Source organism: Sceloporus occidentalis, unplaced genomic scaffold, assembly GCF_023333645.1.
Source record: "Sceloporus occidentalis isolate IW3139 unplaced genomic scaffold, rSceOcc1.0.p SCAF_1, whole genome shotgun sequence".
NCBI lineage: Eukaryota > Metazoa > Chordata > Lepidosauria > Squamata > Phrynosomatidae > Sceloporus > Sceloporus occidentalis.
In genome coordinates, this window is record NW_028316981.1 from 276,053,901 (window position 1) to 276,073,821 (window position 19,921).

Here is a 19,921-nt window from a genome sequence, read left to right on the forward strand (position 1 = left end):
AACTTGCCAAGAAAACCCCGTAATAATAATAATAATATTTATTTATATACTGCCCTGTGGCAAACCAATCCGGGCGGTTAACAACAGTAAAATATAAAATATAACAATTAAAAACACTTTATCCCTCCCCCCCTTAAGACAATATTAAACAGTATAACTTATTAAAAACACAATATCAAGCATAAAAACAGCAATTAAAACTAAAAACCCTGATATCCCTCTGTTGATCCTCGACCATCACTAAGATGGGGCCACAGGAGGAATGAGGGAATCAGGGAACCTGGGCCGGGATGGTTAATCTGGAAAGGCCTGCCGGAAGAGATCCGTCTTGACCGCCTTTTTAAAGCTGTCTAATGATGTTATCTGACGGATCTCATCTGGCAGGTTGTTCCAAAGTTTGGGGGCGACAGCAGAGAACGCCCTCTGGGAGGTCGCCGCAAGCCTAGATTTTAAAGGCTGCAGTAAGTTCCTCCCAGAGGACCGGAGACCGCGGGGAGGATTGTACGGGAGGAGGCGGTCCCTAAGATAGCTTGGACCCAAGCCATTTAGGGCTTTAAAGGTAATAACCAACACCTTGTACTGGGCCCGGAAGCTGATAGGCAGCCAGTAGAGGGACCTCAAAACCGGAGTAATGTGGTCCCTCCTAGATGTTCCTGAGACAAGCCTGGCTGCCATGTTTTGAACCAGCTGTAATTTCCGAGTCAAGCACAGGGGTAGCCCCATGTAGAGTGCATTACAGAAGTCAAGGCGTGAGGTTACCAGCGCGTGCACAACCATCTCGAGATCCCTTACTTCCAGAAAAAGGCGCAGCTGGCGTATCAGCCGAAGCTGATAACAGGCACTCCTGACCATCGCATTTACCTGATTTGTCATCAGGAGCGACGAGTCAAGGAGCACCCCCAGACTGCGAACACAGTCACTGGAGGAGAGTGTGACCCCATCCAGGACTGGAGGTTGCAACCCAATTCTTGGTTTCGGGGCCGCTACCATGAGCACCTCCGTCTTGTCTGGATTCAGTTTCAATCTGTTTTTCCTCATCCAGCCCATTACCGCCTGAAGACATTCATTGAGAGAAGAGATGCCATCGGAATTTGAGGCCAATGAGCGAGATACAGAGAAATAGATTTGGGTGTCATCAGCGTATTGATAACACCCAGCACCATGACTCCGTATTATCTCACCCAGCGGTTTCATATAGATGTTAAATAACATCGGGGACAAAATAGCCCCCTGAGGAACCCCACAAGTGAGGTACCTCTTACTGGAGCTACAGTCCCCGAGTAGCACCCTCTGAGACCTGCCCGAGAGGAAGGACCGGAACCACTGCAAAGCAGTGCCCCCAATACCTAACCCCCTCAGGCGGTCTAAGAGGATGCCGTGATCTATAGTATCGAAAGCCGCTGAGAGGTCTAAGAGCACCAACAGGGTCACACTCCCCCTGTCAATGCTCAGACGTAGATCGTTGGTCAAGGCAACCATGGCAGTCTCAACCCCAAAGCCTGTCCTAAAGCCGGTTTGAAATGGGTCTAGATAATCGGTTTCATCCAAGACAGCTTGGAGCTGAAGGGCAACCGCCCTCTCGATCACCTTGCTCAAAAATGGCAGCAATGACACCGGCCTATAATTTCTCATATCCAGGGGGTCTAGGGAAGGTTTTTTCAGGAGTGGCCTAACCGCCGCTTCCTTTAAACAAGATGGAATATGTCCTTCCCTGAAGGATGCACCGATGATATCCGTAAGGAATCTCATCAGTGCATCCCCCCCTTAGGGTTCTCCTTAGGGTTGTCGTAAGTCGGAAAGGACTTGAAGACGCACAATATATATATTTGTGTGTGTGCACTGTTGTTGTGCGCCTTCAAGTCCTTTCCAAACTTGTGGCAAATTTAAGGCGACCTGTTATGGGGTTATCTTGGCAAGATTTATTCAGAGGAGGTTTTTCCCCTGAGGCTGAGAGAGTGTGCCCAAAGTCACCCAGTGGATTTGCATGGTTGAGCCACACACACACACACACACTCAGTACTGTATACAGAGAGAGAGAGAGAGAGAGAGATAGGTGGAATAGTAGTCAGTGAGGTGGCCCAAGGTCACGCAGTAGGTTTGCATGGTTGAGCCATATACACACATACAGTACTGTATATACACACACATATATATACAGTACTGTATACATACACAGATAGTAGGCGTAGGTGGAATAGTAGTCAGTGAGTTCTGAAGAAAAGGAAATAGAGAAATGCAATGACTTCATTCCAACAACGGCCGCATTCAGTTTACAGCTCTAAATAGATCTAATAGATCTAAATAGATCTTTATGTCCAGTAGCTTGGAGGCACTGTGGAATTTGCAGTCTATCAAGCTCTTTGGTGACCCTCCTGCTGACCCAGTGGGACTCCAAGGGCAACAAGGAGGGCTTGTCTTCAAGCAGACGAAGTTGAAGGCTGCATCCGCACTGCAGAAATAATCCAGTCCGACACCACTATAACGCCCATGGCTCAATGCGAGGGATTTCTGGGGACTGCAGGACCGGCTCCCCACATCCCTGCCCTGCTGCCCCTGGGGAGGGCGCCCAGATGCCCTCACCGCAAAGCAGGACAAGGCACCGCAAAGTGCAGGGCATTCCAGAAAAAATGGAGGGACATGACCAAAGGGAAGCTAAAACTATACTTCATGCTCAGTCATGCTCATTCATGCTCCAGATGGAGGGCATTATAAAGTTGCTCCTGGACAGAGGGTGGAAATGGAGGACATGGCCAAAGAAAAGTTCCAAACACTGGTATAAAGGTCACCCCAGACTTCCTAGCCATGCTCCAAATGGAGGGCATTTTGGGAAAGCTCCAAACACTCAATCCATGCCTCTTCGTCCTGCTCCAAATGGAGGACATTTTGGAATTCTTCCTGGACAGAAGGTGGAAATGTAGGGCAAGAGCAAAGAAAGCGAAAAGCAGTCATATAAATGTAAATCCGTGCTTCTTGGTGATGGGCCAAATGGAGAGCATTTTGGCATTGCTCCTGGACATTTGAAGGCTGAAATATAGGACATGCCCCGGAGAAAGGAGGACGTGTCTGGCCAGCCTGCCCAGGGGAGTCCTCTGCTTCGCTCGCTCTTTGCAGAGGCACCAGGAGGAGGTTCTGTGTAGAGGAAGGGCGCCATCTAGTGGCGAGGCGTGGAGCTGCGGGTCCCTTCGTTTCCCAGGCTCCGGCCCTCCTGGCTGAGGGGCAAGGCCTCTGGCCCTCTGGGCTGCAGGGGGACCTGCTGATGTCCTCATCGCAAAGGAGGACAAGGCACCACCAAAGAAAAATGTAGGGCATGACCAAACAAAAGCTGAAAAACACTCTAATAAATGGAAATCCATGCTTCTTAGTGATGGTCAAATTGGAGGGCATTTGAGTAGAAAATGTAGGGCATGACCAAATAAAAGCTAAAAGCAGTTATACATAGATGTAAATCTGTGCTTCTTAGTGATAGTCAAAATGGAGGACATTCAAGAAAAATGTAGGTCGTGAACAAATAAAAGCTAAAAGCAGTCATATAGATGTAAATCTGTGCTTCTTAGTGATAGTCAAAATGGAGGACATTCAAGAAAAATGTAGGTCGTGAACAAATAAAAGCTAAAAGCAGTCATATAGATGTAAATCTGTGCTTCTTAGTGATGCTCAAAATGGAGGACATTTTGGAATTCCTCCTGGACAGAAGGCTGAAATGTAGGACATGTCCTGGAAAAGGACGATGTCTGGTCACCCTGTCAGGGCCAGCTCTAGGTATTTGGCCACCCTAGGCGAGAACTATTTTGGCACCCCCCCAGTAGCCCCTCAAAGTGTAGGAAAAATGTAGGACACAATGTAGGACAAAATGTAGGATGAATTGTAGGACGTTTAAGAAAAATGGAGGACAAGACCAACTAAAAACTTTTAGATTGTAAGCCTAAGGACAGGGAACTGTCTAATTAAAAATAATAATTGTAAACCACTCCGATAGCCATTAGGGCTGAAGGGCAGGGTATAAAGGAGCCCTGTGGTTAAATGCCTGTACTGCAGCCATTCACTCAAAACCACAAGGTTGCGAGTTCAAGACCAGCAAAAGGGCCCAAGCTCGACTCAGGCTTGCATCCTTCCGAGGTCACTAAAATGAGTACCCAGACTGTGAGGGGCAAATTAGCTTACTTACTGTTCACCGCTATGATCTTTGGAATAGCGGTATATAAATAAAACAAATTATTAAATTATTATTATTATAAATACCATCAATAATAATAATAATAATAATAGCCAAAAAAATCAATAAAACAATATATTTCATGTTTCTCAGTCATGCTCAACATGGAGGACATTTTGACTTGCCTATCAGCACAGCTCCCAAGGCCCAAATTCACAACTACTAATTCACTGGGGACAGAAAAAGAGAGAGAAAAGCAACAGCACATGCAAGGAAGCCTTGGAGCATTCTGAGCATTGGAGCATTTTCTGAGACCAGGGTTCGAATCCTGACTGAGCCATGCAAACCCACTGGGTGACCTTGGTCAAGTCACACTCTCTCAGCCTCAGAGGATGGCAAGGGCAAACCCCCTTTGAAGAAATCTTGCCAAGAAAACCCCAAGATGAGGTCACCATAAATTGGAAATGACTTGGAGGCACACAAGAGCAATAACCACAACAGAGAAGGCTAAGGGTGCCCTGAGCAACAAAGCCAGGAGGAGAGCAAAGGGCGGCATGCTTGCTTGGAGCGCACGCGTGCACAGCCCCAGGCAAGCGCCAGGGCGCCCTTTGCTCTCCTCCTGGCTTTGCTGCTCAGGAGGAGAGTGAAGGAAGCCCTGGTGCTTGGCTGGGGCTGTGCGTGCGCATGCTCCAAGCAAGCGCAGTGCCGCCCCTAAACTTTTTGCACCCTAGGCAACTGCCTATGTTGCCTACATGGGTGAGCCGGCCCTGCATCCTGTCTCTGCTTGGGGCAGCCCAGCTCCTGGAAAGCCAGGAACCACACAGCCATCTTGGGAGGTTTCTCAGTTGCTCCCATACTCTCAGTCCCTGTCTCCAGATGAACGCAGGTGAAAATGATGGAATTCATGACTTTGCCCTTCTTTAAAACAAAACCTTAGCCTTTTGAGAAAGAATCTTGTAGCACCTTTCAGACTGACTCAGAGAAAGAAATTGGTAGCATAAGCTACTATAGGCTGAAGGTGCATCTACACTGTAGAAATAATGTAGTTTGACACCACTTCGACTGTCACGGCTCCATCCTACAGAATCCTGGGATTTGTAGTTTTGGCAGGCACTAGCACTCTTGCACAGAGAAGGTTCAAGACCTTGTGAAACTTCAAATCCCAGGATTCCAGAGATGAAATTGCTGAAGTAGACTCAGGCTGTATCCACACTGCAGAAATAAAGCAGTTGTGTTTTAGTGGGGGTTGCAGGGGACTTCGCTCTCCAGTAGGTCTGTTTAAACTATTATAAATATAAGTTGTCCTGCTGTGTATCCATTATGTCCAAAAAATTATCTCCCCTCCCAGTAATATGACATTTTGAAAACGGAATACAAATGGTAATGAAAGAAAAAAAAAAATACAGACAAAAATGTATTTGAAAAGAATAGGGGAAAGGGGGGGGGGAGTAATAGAAACCATTCAGAAAACTGTCTAATTTAAGACAGGCCTGAAAACAAAACAAAACAAAAAATAGGTTATTCACCTAAAGAGCTAAATTCAGGCCACTGTGACAATAATTAAGGATTATCCTCTTTAAATAACCAGCTATCCAATGGTGAGCAATTAAAGATTGTTAGGCTACGTAGCCTCTTTGCTGGAATATACAAACCTTGTAGACCTCAGCTCTGCTCTCTAGCTTCAAATGGTTGCTGAATGAATGCGATGGGGAGTGTTCCCAATATGATTTAAAGCGAATCGCTGATTGGGTTATATGACCATCGTTCCCATTTGAAACCGGTTCCAATCCTACTTTGATTGATTTCTGTCTCAATAAAGCGAGGCAAACGCAACCCCCCCCCGGTTTTTCCAGACAATAATTTCCTAGCGGTTCTTTTGAAAAAAGTAGATTCTGAAGTGTGTTCAACAAGTGGGAATGATGGATCTGAATCACATAACTCTGGGAGATTTGGCTGCACTTTTTCACTTTGCCAACTTATCTACTTAGTGGTTTTCATTCCCTCCTGCTTTTCAGTGTCTGACTCTTGTTCAGAAGTTACCTCACAGAAACTCCTCTTGGCAGCCTCTCAGGACCCAAAACAATTGTACTCCAAGCATTCTTAAGGGGCTGCAGTTTACATGCTTGCACCAAGTGCACCAAGTACCTTTCAAACAACAGCTCTATCATCAGGCAGCATGATATAACTGCCTCAGGCTCAGGGAACAAATGGTGATGGACCTGAAGTAGTGGTGAGGCTAAACAGGCACCATTTTTTTCCTATGAGTAAGGCTGCATCCACACTGTAGAAGTAATCCAGTTTGACACCATTTTAACTGCCATGGCTCAGTGCTATGGAATTTTGGGATTTGCAGTTTTGCAAGATATTTGGCCCTCTCTGTTAGAGAGCTCTGATGCCACAACAAACTACAAAATCCCACAATTGCACAGGACTGAGCCGTTTTCACACTGCATTCTTTCTGGCTGCAGTCCCTTTAATTAACCTTGGAGACAGGATTACAAGGATTTAACACTAGAGGGCTTGTAGGTTCCTGTGCTAAACTTGCTAACTATAATGGGGTTAGCACAGGCATTGACCTCCAACACACTTTCTACCTCAGTTTAACATACAAAAAGAAAGCTTTTGTAGGGGATGCTTTTCTATCTGTAGTTGTACAAAACAGAAATCCTTGCCCATTGTGAGGGAATAGGAAGTGTCTCAGTGGGAAAGCTAAAGGAAGAGTGCATTCCCACTAAAGTCAAAGGCAAAATCTCCATTGTCTTTTCCTGCCCCAGGATTGTACCCCTGTTCCCACCTGGGGTGGGGAAGGGTTTTTGCATTTCAGAAAGATGCCTTCCCACTGCTTAATCTTGTGTGCATTACGGCTTCCTTAGTGTTTAGTTCAGTCTCCCCATCCCAATTGTATGGGGAATGTAACAAAAAGTTGGGGATCCTACTTTGGAGGTCAGGTAAGTGGTTAACCGGGAGATTGGACCCTGCCTTTTTAATGCACTTTCTGGGTAGACTTTTCTGTGTGCCCTGCTTTAATGACCTTAGAGAAACAGTGGGTGGATTCCCAGGGTCAGAAATGCACCAAGGGAAGAGAGCTCATGACGGATGGATGTTTCTTAAAGGTGGAATATTGAAAGAACTGTTGCAAACCATTCTTGCGAAGAAGAAAAGTGAGAGGTATCTAAAGAAACCAAGGTGGATGTACAAAGAACTTTCAGATGAGTTGAGATTTAAAAGACCTATATAAGAAATGGAAAACAGAGGAAACCACCAAATACAAATACAAAGTACAGCATTTATAGGAGGAAAGTCCAAAAAGCTAAAGTTCAGAATGTGTTTGCTAGAGTGTTTTTGTTTTCTGTATTTGGCTTTTGTATTTGGTTCAGAGCAAGAAGAACAAGGAAATGGTAGGGCTACTGTATAGAGAAAACAATGAAATATTTACAGAGGACAGAATGAAAGCAGAACTGTAGAATACCTTCTTTGCCCCAGTCTTCTCCTAAAAACAAAACAGTGCTCTAATTGAAGGAAATAATGCAATAAGGGGACTGCAACCCAGAATAGTTATAGAGGTAGTAAAAGAATGCCTGAATACTCGAAATGATTTCACGTCTCGGTGCCAGATTATCTGCATCCTAGAGTGGTTTATGCTATTGAGGATGCAGCTGCGCTGGGCAGGACACATTTCTAGGATGAAAGACCATTGCCTCCCAAAAATAGTATTCTACAGTGAACTTGCCACGGGTCAGCATAAGAGGGGCACCCCAAAGAAGAGGTACAAGGACTCCCTGAAACAACTTCTCAGGCTTGGCCAAATTGATCACCAACAATGGTCTGCCTTGGACTCGCATTGGGAGGCATGGAGACGCACTATTCACGATGCTGCAGCCTTTTTTGAAAGCTCACGCCGAACGAGTCTCAAAGAGAAACAACAACACAGAAAGAACCACAACCTGGAAACATCACCCAAGGAGACTTTCTGCTATGCTTTCTGCAACCGGACTTGTATATTTTGGATTGGCCTTTTTAGTCATCAACACACTTGTAGAAAGCGCAGGATGAGTCCTTCCTGAATCTTCATTCGCGAAGAAAAGCCAGAGAGAGAGAGAGGTTTGAGTGTTGGACTATGATACTTGAGATCTGGGTTTGTAAACCCGAACGGGCATAAAAACTCACTGGTTGACTTTGGGCAAGTCACATTCTCTCAACCTCAAAAGGATGGCAATGGCAAACTCCCTCTGAAGAAACTTGCCAAGAAAACCCTATGATAGGTTCACCTTTTGTTGTCAACTGCCCTTGAACTGATCTCAACCTTTTGGGATATAAGGTTGTATAAGAGTTTTATAATGAACTGTAACATTTTATTATTTAATGGTTTTAACTTTTTAAAATTGTTTGTTTTTTTAAATTTTATATCTTTAATGCTTTGGACTGTTTCAAATTTTGTTAGCAGGCTCGAGTCTCTGTACTGGGAGGAAAAAGGTAAAGTTAGTCCCTTGACATGTCTACTCATAACCGACCGTAGGAGGCGGTGCTCATCTCCGTTACTGAGCCAAAGAGCCAGCGTTGTCCAAGGACTACTCCGGCGGCATGTGGCCAGCATGACTGCACTGAGGGCCGTTACCTTCCCTATCTGGTACCTATCTCTTTACTTGCATAAGTGGTACCTATCTTGAAGAGGATAGATTGAAACTGAAATTTTTACTGTACTCAAGAGCAGAGAATTATAGTGCTGAAATATTGAGAGCAAGGGTCGTCAGGATGACAGATATTAGGTCAGGTCAAATCCTCTGCTCTGGAATGTAAAAATACCCTGAAATGGCTCCTGATTCAAGTTGTTACCCCAAATAAGAGGCTCTAATGCAGGGACAGCTGGAGACAGTAAAAAGAAAACCTAGAGTTTGATTGATGGGTTGGAGGGATGGAGAAACGTATTCTTGGCATCCAATGAGTGTAAAGGGCTGGATAGGTTTATGTATAATCAATGAATGTAATTTGTAGTTTTCTTTGTTCAAAGTACTATAAAAGACCGGGTCAGGGCTCCAGAATTTGGAAGTTTTCCTCTGGAGACGGCTGCAGCTAAATAATAGTAATAATAATTAGTTAACTAAAGGCCCAAACAGACAGGCCCAAATAAAGCTGCTTCTGGTCACTTTGGAGGTATGCTGTTTAAACGACGCATGTGTCCTAAGAAGCTGGAAACCACACCAAAGCCATGCTCCATTCCTAAGGGCTGGCGTGTCGCTTTGACGCAGCTTCTGGCCTCTTAAGATGCGTGTGTCATTTAAACAGCATACCTCCACAGTGACCAGAAGCAGCTTTATTTTGGCCTGTCTGTCTGGGCCCTATGCTTCCTTTTCCGTTGTGCTCTTGGCTCTCCCTGGTTCTAAGGAAAACCACGACAATCTTTCTGTTTGCATAACAGCCCTGGTGGCGCCTGGTTAGATGCCTGTGCTGCAGCCACTCGCTCACAAACCACAAGGTTGTGAGTTCGGTCCCAGGCATGGCTGCAGGGTAGATTCAGCCTGGCAGCCTTCCATAGGCCACTAAATGAGTACGTGGCACATTGGGGGCCATTAGCTTACACCTTGTAGACCGCTGAGGGAGTGCTTAAGTGCACTGAGAAGCGGTATAGAAAGGCACTTGCTATTGCCATTGCCTGCTTCTGATCTGCTGGGTTGGCAGAAGCAGGGGCTGGTGGAAGGCACTCGGGCCTTGGAGCTGTGTAATAATAGGATTAATCTGTTTTAATTTCCTTAATGTATTAAGATTAATAAAGATATATATAAAAAAGAGAGACTCTGGTGAATGCCACAAATTCTGCCCAAAGGCAGCCCTCTGAGCAGCAGTGGTATCACCCTCAAACCCCCCTTTTTAGGATGCCACATGGTACACTCCGCACCCGCTGCACCTCTTTAACGACGACGCCGCGCGCCACCAAACAAACTCCAAACTCCTCCCAAGGGGGCGTGGCCGAGTTGGAAAGCCGGCGCGTGCGCAGTGTGGCTACGCCTCCGCCGCCTGACGTCACCGCGCGCGCGCAGTCTCGCGACGACGACGGCGTCTGACGTCACCGCGGCGCCGCGGCCTGTTTTTCCTTTCCGGCCGCCATTTTGTGCTCCTTCCGCGTGCGACCGCCCAAGCTGCACTGCCGCTTTTCGGCCCCGACCGGACCGCTTCCTCCGGAGAGAAGGTACAAAAAGGAGCCTCTTGCCTTGGGAAGCGACGAGGCGGTGGGTTCATGAGTAAGGGCGAAGGAAGGAGGCCCTCCTCGGGCCTTGGGTTAGGAAGGAGCCCTCTGGGCGTTGCAGGGAGGGAGGCTGCTTCCCTGAAGGCCCGGCTTCTTCAGCGACCTCTTCTTCCTAACCCCCTTCTCTCTCTCTCTCTCTCTCTCTCTCTTCCCCCCCTTCAGATGAAAGAAATCATCATGAACCAAGAAAAACTAGCTAAGCTCCAAGCACAAGTCCGCATTGGGGGGAAGGTAAGGCTCGGCTCCCTCTTCCCCTTTCTCTCTTCCCATTCCCCCTTTACTTTCCCCCTTCTCTGCTTTTTCGTTCTTTCCCCAATAAATATTCTGCTCCCCCATGAAATTCTCCAATATAAAGCTGCATTGGGTCACTTTGGAGGTATGCTCTTTAAATGACACACCCATCTTAGAGGCCAGAAGCCACGCCAACTGGGATGTGGTTTTGGCACAGCGTCTGGACTCATAGATACTTCTGTCTCATATATATATATATATACACACACACACACAGACAGACAGACAGAGGTGTGGTGGACAGCTCAGTAAAAATGTCAGTTCAATGAGCATCAGCAATGAAAGGGGCAAAGTATGTTAGGGATTATTGATAAATATGAATATAAAACCTGCCAGTCTGATCAGGCCTCCTTCCCAATATTACAACTCAGGGTCATCCAGTGACTGTCCCTCCTTGTTGTCATCAGGTGGGATCCAGAAAGAAGAAGGACATGGCACCTCCACAAGGTTAAGCTAGGGATATATTTCAGGAAGGGCTGTGGAGGTGGTAAGAAGGGCTTTTAAAAAACATCTTTAGACAAAGTTGTAACAAAAAGTAGAATTCAAAGACAGAATCAGTACATAGAGAGATCTTGCAGCCCCTTTGAAACTCATTGAAAGAAAGAAGTTGGCAGCATGGGTTTTCCTGGACTCACGTCTACTTCCTGACCAAATGCAGCTGAGGAAGTAGACTTAAGGTCCAAAACACACTGCAGAAGTCATCCAGTTTGAGGCCACTTTAACTGCTCTGGCTTAATTGTAGGGAATCCTGGGATCCGTAGTTTGTTGTGGTGCCAGAGCTCTTTCTGATAGAGAAGGCTGAGTGTCTCACAAAACTACAGTTCCCAGAATTCCCTACAATTGAGCCAGGGCAGTTAAAGTGGTCTCAGGCTGGATTATTTCTGCAGTGTGTTTTGAACTCTAGCTACTGATTCCTGCTGAGTCAGTTTGTATAATCCTCTGCTCCCCCCCCCCCCCCCCCAAAAACAAACAGCAACAAGATTGCAGTCCTTCATAAGCTGTAAAAAGGGAAGCGTTTACTAAGGGTTTGGGGGAGGGGGGAATTAAATAGAATCCATATCCACAGATTTTTTAAGATTCAAGCATTGATGCACCCATGGCTTCAAAATAAAATATATAATAAATATATCAAAATAAAGATATATAAACTCTTAAAAGCAAGCTATAATTTTTCAATTTTATATATAAGGGATACCATCTTACTTTGTCATTGTATTTAATGGGATTTGACAATCCGCAGATTCTGGTATCCACAGGTATCCTGTAACCAAACACCAGCGGATACCAAGGGCCCACTGCATTTCATGATAGAAACATGTAATGGTATGCTGCTTTAATAATTGATTAAAGAGTTTTCCAAGGGATCCTGGAACCAAACCCCTGTGGATACCAAGGGCCCACTATGTGTGGCATAATCATTACTCTCTTTAAGTCTCTTTGTGCCTGCTTACCTTCCAAAAAAGTGTATGTGTGACTTGCCTTCCAAAAAAGGACTGCAAAGCGTGTGCAGATAAATTAGGTACATGGGGGAAGGTGTTGTTATCATTTTCTATTTATGGCAACCCTAAGGTGAACTGGGTTTTTCGGGGATGAGAGTGTGTGACTCACTCAAAGTCACACAGTGGTTTTCCATGGCCAAGTGGGGAATCGAACCCTGGTCTCCAGAATGGTAGCCCAATGCTCAAACCGCTACACTACACTGTAACGGATTGCATATTAGACTTAAACCTGGGGTTCTCTGATCCAAGGTTGCTTTCACACTGAATGGTTATAGTAATACGATTCCATTATGGAAGCATTCTGGGATCTGTAGTTTGGTCAGGCAGTATAGTTTTCTGGCTGAGAATTCTGGGTGTTCCTTACTGAACAGTAGACCCCATGATTTCATAGGATGCAGTTAAAGGGTAGTCGCAGTACTGTGACTGTAGCGTGGAAGGTCCCCAAGTCTCACCACAGCCGTGAAATTAAACAGGGCTTTGGGCCAGTTTCATTTTCCAGTCCTAAATTATCTCAGAGGGGGATTATGAAAATAAATAAAGACTGATGAGAAGAAAAGAAACTGTTTTCCTTACTTTCTAGATTAAAGTGTGGATAGATTGAGAAACAAAATGCATTATTTCATGTGTTTCACTTCCCTCCCCATATGGCTCTCTGTTCACTGACTTAATTTGAGAGTGGATCCAGTTGAACTAGGAGGTGGTAATTAATTCTGATCAAACCAAGGATGTAGACCTTAAAAATGGTCTGTGTATCAAATGTGTCATCACCATGATATGTTTGTAACAATGTTGGCAGCCTTCCTGGCATGTAGCTGCATCAGCAACTTCTCTAAACCAGGTGGAGCCAGTGGTTTTTCAAGTCTCAGCATAAGGAAATGCTTTACAGCTGGAGCCTTTAAGTTTCATCGTGCAAATTACTTCAGGGCGGTAGCTGTTGCTTTAATTTAAATAAAGTTAGCTTTTGGAACTAAAGTAATTACTGCTATCTTAAAATACATTCTGTGGGACTTGTTGGCTTCATTTTATTAAAACTATATGATTACTATAATTTCTGTTGTAAGCATAAGACACTGTTAACCTGTAATAGAAATAATATTGCTGAAGCAGATGTACTGGAGATGAACATTGTATTAAATATGGTAGTCTAGATTTGACCTAGCAGGATTATCGCACAACAAGCAGAGGTGACATTACAGTCAAATATGCAGAGGCCAATACTTGAGAGGTGTGGCTTCCATGAAGAATTACCTTCCCATGGATGGTGACTTGCCATGATATAAATAGGTATATTCAGCAATATAGAACATGCAGCCCATGTCTCCTCAAGGGCATGAAAAACAATGAAAGGCCTTTTTTTGAAGCCAGAAGTAAGGAAGTGACTTCCTAATGGCCGCTGGGGTCTAAAAGCATGGAGTAAATACCCCGCCCCCACTGCCCAGACAGCATTTGAGGGCAAATGGATTGGATGGAGTTTTTTGCCATGTGTGTCGTTAATTTAGATCAAATTGTACAAAATGCAGATACCCAATATTAATTCAGTGTTAATAATGAATCTGCAGAAATATTACTGCTTTGTATAACCAGCTTTAAATTATGACTGGATTGGCATATTTTCCCTCAACACCACCTAAAGTTTTCCTGATGCAAAAGCATGAAAGCTTCTTGAGAAATTCAGTGATCCCTGCCTAACAAAGGTTTCACAAGGATGGAGATATACTGCATTGCAAACGAAGTATCTTTTTTGTGTTGCAAATGCATGTTACATTTCCTGGACTTTGATAATCTCCCTGCAGCTACATGGCCAGAAGGAGGAAGTGCAAGCCTGCAAGTAATACCCCTCCATACCATCTGAACTGAGGACAGAAACAGCAAAATGCAGACCTATGACTAACATCTTCAATTTTTTTCTCCTGTGATGTTTTCACCTTGCCTGATGAAGAAACCACTGGAGCCTTGAAAGCTTGCAATTTGTATATTGTGCATTTTGGTTGGCCAGTGATGGAATCACTGGTAGATTTTTTATTGGATTTGTTATATGGCTCACGCATCTACCCCTGGATGTCAACTTATTGAATTATCTCTACTGATACAGCTATGTTGGGCATTTATGACATGTTGATGTCTGGTTGTGGGGAACCCATGCACTGTTTAAAAGGTTCTGTGCTTTCTTCTGAGGAAATTATTCTTGCTTGCCAAAGACAAATCAGTCAACGAAGCCCGTACAGACAGGCCAAAATAAAGCTGTTTCGGATCATTTTGGAGGCATGCTGTTTAAATGATGCATGCATCCTAAGAGGCCTGAAGCTGCGCCTAAATCCAAAGCCACGCTCCAGTCCTAAGGACTGGAGTGAAGCTTTGGTGCAGCTTCTGGCCTCTTAAGAAGCATATGTCATTTAAACAGCATACCTCCAAAGTGACCCAAAGCAGCTTTATTTTGGCCTGTCTGTACAGGCCCAATTATTTTCTTGCAAGTTCATCTTCAGCTTATCTCTCATTGATAAGATAGCACAGTGTGTTTCAGTGGAGTATTGCTGAGCATTAAAAGGAGCTTGGTCACTGAAGAACAAGGATATAATTGCTTAGGTTCTGGGCAGGTTGTTTATAAAAATAATTTGTATATTTTGGCAGTTTAAGAATTATGCTCTTTATCTTTAGGGTACTGCCCGTAGAAAGAAGAAGGTGGTTCATAGAACAGCTACAGCAGATGATAAGAAGCTTCAGTTTTCATTAAAGAAGCTGGGAGTAAATAACATCTCTGGTATTGAAGAGGTAACATCTATATTTTTGCCTTAGTTTGAACGCACTCTTAAAATATTGTTTTCTGAAAAGGATTGTCTCTTTTGAATAATTGACCTTAAAGATCAAATACAGTGTACAGTTGGCCCTCACTGGGATCCATTCTGGACACACACCGCAAAAACGGAGGCTTGTGCTTATTCAAGCTCCATAGGCTTGAATGAGGCATACCCCCATGCACCATTGCAAATAGCAGAGGTCTCCCCTCCATGTATATTCAAGGGTGTGGATCTCAGATCTATGCGTTAGGAGGGGCGACTGTAGTTCCTTACAGCCCATTAGTTTGATTATTCAAGTTGCCTTTGTCTTGTTTTGCAGGTAAACATGTTTACCAATCAGGGCACTGTCATCCACTTCAACAATCCTAAGGTTCAGGCTTCCCTAGCTGCTAACACTTTCACAATCACAGGTCATGCTGAAACAAAGCAACTGACTGAAATGCTTCCTAGCATCTTAAACCAGCTCGGTGCTGATAGTCTGACAAGTTTGAGGAGACTAGCAGAGGCTCTACCCAAACAACGTAAGTAGGATTGTAACTGAGAATATTCTTGCAACTTTCAAAGTAGGTTGGGCAAAGTGTGAGCCTCATGTGACTCATCCCATACTGTTTATGCATTTCTCCAAAGGAATCCAAGCCTAAGCACCACAATTTGGGGGCAAGAAATGGCCTGTAGTGTCCACAAGGACTTAGTGTTATTGGCCAACTTGCAAAAATTGAAAAATGTAGAATTACCTGTAGCATCTCCCCAGCCTTGGGTGGGTGCTGTTGCATATTTCAGGGAAAAAAACTGCCCCAACCAGGGGTAGGGTGAGCAGTGGAGGATGTGCAGCCTTGGGTCAATGATAGGTCTAACCTTTGGCACATGTACACCATTTTTTTTAACGCATAGTCCTTTAATGTCAGTGTATGCAGTATAAGATACATTTTCATTTGAGATTTGAATTTCCATAGGAGGGGCTCCTAATGCAGTAATAATTTTAGGCCTTTTAATCTGAATTTGATGCACAGATTAGGCCAGGGGTCGGCAATCTGCGGCCCGCGGGCCGGATTCGGCCCGCCAAGGCCTTCCTACTGGCCCCTGCGCAGTCCTGCCGCCGATTGCCGCTGATTTTCCCTGTTTTCTCGCCGCTCCGGCCGCCATTTTGTTTTTCAAAATGGCGGCCGAAGTCTCGCGTGACCTCAGGATGGCAAAGGTCACGCGAGATTTCGGCCGCCATTTTGAAAAACAAAATGGCAGCGCCCATGTAGGAGGTCTGGTGCAGCCCCTGTAGCACTCCAACAGGGCTCCAGGGGCTGCAGCAGGCCTGCAGCAGGCTCCACCTCGCCCTCCGCCTCCCTAAGAGCAGGGAAAGGAGGAGGAGGAAGAAGGAAGGAGTACAGAGCGAGGGAGCCAGAGCAGCAGCTGCAGCCACAGCAAGGCCAGAGGTTGGTTCATTGGGGGAGGGGGTTAGCTGGGTGTTCTTTCTGCAAAATCCCCTCTGAGCACCTTGTGGCCTTTCTGACTTGAAACTGTGCATGCTTGCTGCAGTTTATTTGCAGTTGCATTTTAGTAATTTCCTTGCTTGTAACTTTATTAGTTGTATTATTATTATTACTACTACTACTACTACTTGCCCTGGGTGTTCTTTCTGCAAAATCCCCTCTGAGCACCTTGTGGCTTTTCTGAGTTGAAACTGTGCATGCTTGCTGCAGTTTATTTTCAATTGCATTTTAGTAATTTCCTTGCTTGTAACTTTATTAGTTGTATTATTATTATTATTATTATTATTATTATTATTACTACTACTACTTGCCCTGGGTGTTCTTTCTGCAAAATCCCCTCTCAGTGAGAAAGAGGGGGAGGAGGTGGAAAGGCGAGTCATTTCAGGTCTGCCTTGGGTTTTTTCCATTAATTTTTAAAAATATATAACACTTATTTTTGTTTTTTTATTTCATTATTTTTATTATTGCTTTTTATTTCATTTCATTATTTTTATTATTTATGAAGGTGAGACAGTGTGACTTTCCAAAGTGCTGTAACAAAAGTCTGCTGTAACAATGATAGTGGTGTTGGTGATGATGATGATGCTTCGGTGGAAGCTCCACCCCCAGTGTGTGGCTCCGCCCCTGGAGGGTGGAAGCTCCACCCTGGCATGTGGCTCCGCCCCAGAAAGTGGAAGCTCCACCCCTGACATGTGGCTCCACCCCTGGAGGGTGGAAGCTCCACCCCCGGCTTCGGCCCCCCAGCTGTCTGAGGGACAGCAACCTGGCCCCCGACTCAAAAAGGTTGCCTACCCCTGGATTAGGCTATATGATTCAAACTTTTGTCGGTGTTATGACAAGGGTGGAGACTGCCTTTCAGCCCAGGGAATCTGCAAATTTGATTCTTCAGAAAAAATGGCTTAAGTAAATCAGTTTTTATGTATTTCTGATTATAGCTGTGGATGGCAAAGCACCTCTTGCTACTGGAGAGGAAGACGATGATGAAGTTCCAGGTAAGAAAAGTTGCACCTCACTGCTTATTTGTAATAAAGTAATGTGAACAGATATTTAGAAGTAGTTTAGCGCTGGATGGGTTTGAACAAGCTGAAACATTAGATGGAGGTGCTGTGGGTGGAGAGGTCAGCTGAATTGAAATGTTCAACCAGTTCTTCAGAAACATCAAGCTTTCATCTTAGACTCCTTCTGTACATGCCCAGGCAGCATTAGTGTCTGGGAGAGCCTTGAGTCAGCTTAGGCTAATATATTTGTTGCAACCCTCTGTGGGCTTGGTGTACCTTATTTTATCTTAGGGTGCATCTACACTGCAGTTTGACACACTTAGTGGTGTAGCTCCATTCTGTGAAATACTGGTATTTGTAGTTTTTAAAGTTTTGTAGCCTTCTCTGCCAAAAGTGCTAGTGACTCAGGATTCTGTAGGATAGAGCCATGGCAGTTAAAGTCGTGTTAAACTGCATTATTTCTACAGTGTAGATGCACTCTTTGTTACCTCCAGGCCAGGCTGTTGTAATGTGGGGCTGACACTTTGGAAGGTCAGCTAGTGCAGAATGCAGTTGCTTAAATGTTTGGGGGGAGGGGTTTGACCATTCATAGTATAGCGTATCAGTGGTCTGCTGTTTTCTGATTCCAAGTTAAAGTGCTGGCCTTGATCTTGAAAGACCTAAATGGTTTGGAACCAGGCGTCCTAAAGGACTACCTGTGCCCATCTAAGTATGCCTGGTCTTAAGATATCCCAAAGGCTCTGCTTACAGAACTTCCATCAGAATCAATTGGTGGACAAGAGTAAAGGTATAAGAATATGACATCTTTATAACAACAAAGCAAAACAAGTCTGCACAACTATTGCCACTGGTTCTGAGATTATTCTTGTTTACCTTTAAGTTGTTTCTAATTTATGGCAACCGTATCATGGGTTTTTTTTGGCAAGATTTACTCAGAGAGGGTTTGTCTTCAACTTTCTCTGAGTTCTGAGGCAGTGTGACTTGTCAAAGGTCACCCATGAAGAGATACATCAAAGTCCTGAATTTTCAGGTCCAGGAAGAGAACATGATACTGAGTTAGCTAAACTGTTTGGAATATATTTTTCTTAAACACAAAGCTTTGTTCTGTAAAGTGTTGCTTCTGTCTATTACATTCCATGGAATTACTGAAGGAAAAAGATCTGTATACCATCTATCTGTGGATTTAATACTTAATACAGGCTGATTCAATTTATTGAATTGCAAACTATCTTCTTGATATTAGCATGTGTCTTATAAATAATAGTGTTATCTGCATTTTAAAAGCCTGATTATTGTGAACTCTTTTTTTCAGATCTCGTGGAAAATTTTGATGAGGCTTCAAAGAACGAAGCAAACTGAACTGTCACTTTAAGTTAAACTTGAAAATTATATGGAGCTGCTATTTTATATTGTGACTTTTATTTGTAACATTTTTGTACTGATCTTACGAATCTAAGATCTGTAATATTTGGAAGCTCTTACAAATTGCAGCTCTCCTCAGTTATTGCTAGTGCACGGGGCATTTAGTTGCAGCTGGGTTGGAAATACACAAAATTGAAAAGTATTAAGTCCAAAATGCTAATAAAGGCTACATGTTTAGGCAAATATTTTAGTAGTATTTTGTACTGTGTTGAAGTCTTGTGTTCTCTACCAAACATCTATCCTTACCAGAAGCAATCACAAAATTTAGCTTGAAGAGTGCTGAGCAGCAAGCTCTTAATAAATTCATGAGCTAAGAAGACACCTACAGAATTTGTGCAGAAAATACCGATGTGGAATTGAATGAATATGTATATATTCTTTGATTAATGCAGAACAGATTTCATAGACCATGTGTCTTGGCTTCCATTTTGTTATATTGAGACAGAGCTTAAATTTAATGTCAATCAGGCAAAATAAATATCTGCAAACATACTATACTCAAATTACTTAAGGAGAAAATATATGCACTCTAATGCAATTCACTAAGATAAAAATCAAATTGAAAAGAAAGCAAGATAGATGCACTAAATGGAGAAACCACATTTCCACATTTTTAAAAATATAAATTCAGTTTCAAATCATAGGATTTCGATGCTCTTGGCATCCTACTGTATAGTACACATAATGTGTAATTCATACAGTGGTACGCTTGAATATTCATTTCAAAAAGCACTAGAGAACTTTATCCTCTTTCTAGCGAAATCTAGTGTAAGATTAAGAATGGGGGGAATGCATATGTATTATTACACAGCTCTTTAGCTGACCAGAGAAAACCATTCCATGATAAACCATGCCTCTGACTAAGCTGTAATAAAACATGTTTACATCCTCAAGTTTTTGTTTTTCACTGAATAAAAACACTTAACAGGTCAGCTGTAACATCTTGGAATCCAGAAAAGATGACTTATTCAAAATAGCTGTCCTTGAAATTCAGTATTATGTTTTAAGTAAATACAGTTAGAATGCTAGATCTTAAGT

At 43.8% G+C, this 19,921-nt stretch overlaps 1 protein-coding gene across 1 annotated transcript; it reads left to right on the plus strand.

Annotated features, from left to right (window-relative positions):
* The first annotated feature begins 10,230 nt into the window (after nucleotides 1–10,230).
* BTF3 (basic transcription factor 3) lies at nucleotides 10,231–19,066 on the plus strand. The gene is made up of 6 exons (XM_089494160.1): nucleotides 10,231–10,337; nucleotides 10,557–10,625; nucleotides 14,840–14,953; nucleotides 15,299–15,500; nucleotides 17,399–17,455; nucleotides 18,774–19,066. Exons 2-6 carry the CDS (start codon nucleotides 10,557–10,559, stop codon nucleotides 18,818–18,820), a joined length of 489 nt encoding a protein of 162 aa, XP_089350286.1. The 5' UTR covers nucleotides 10,231–10,337; the 3' UTR covers nucleotides 18,821–19,066.
* The last annotated feature ends 855 nt before the right edge of the window (nucleotides 19,067–19,921 follow it).

Coding starts and splice junctions, on each gene's coding strand:
- BTF3 (XM_089494160.1), top strand. CDS start 10,557: ATGAAAGAAATCATCATGAACCAAGAAAAACTAGCTAAGCTCCAAGCA. Junction 14,954..15,298: donor ACATCTCTGGTATTGAAGAG/GTAACATCTATA, acceptor CTTGTTTTGCAG/GTAAACATGTTTACCAATCA. Junction 17,456..18,773: donor AGACGATGATGAAGTTCCAG/GTAAGAAAAGTT, acceptor TCTTTTTTTCAG/ATCTCGTGGAAAATTTTGAT.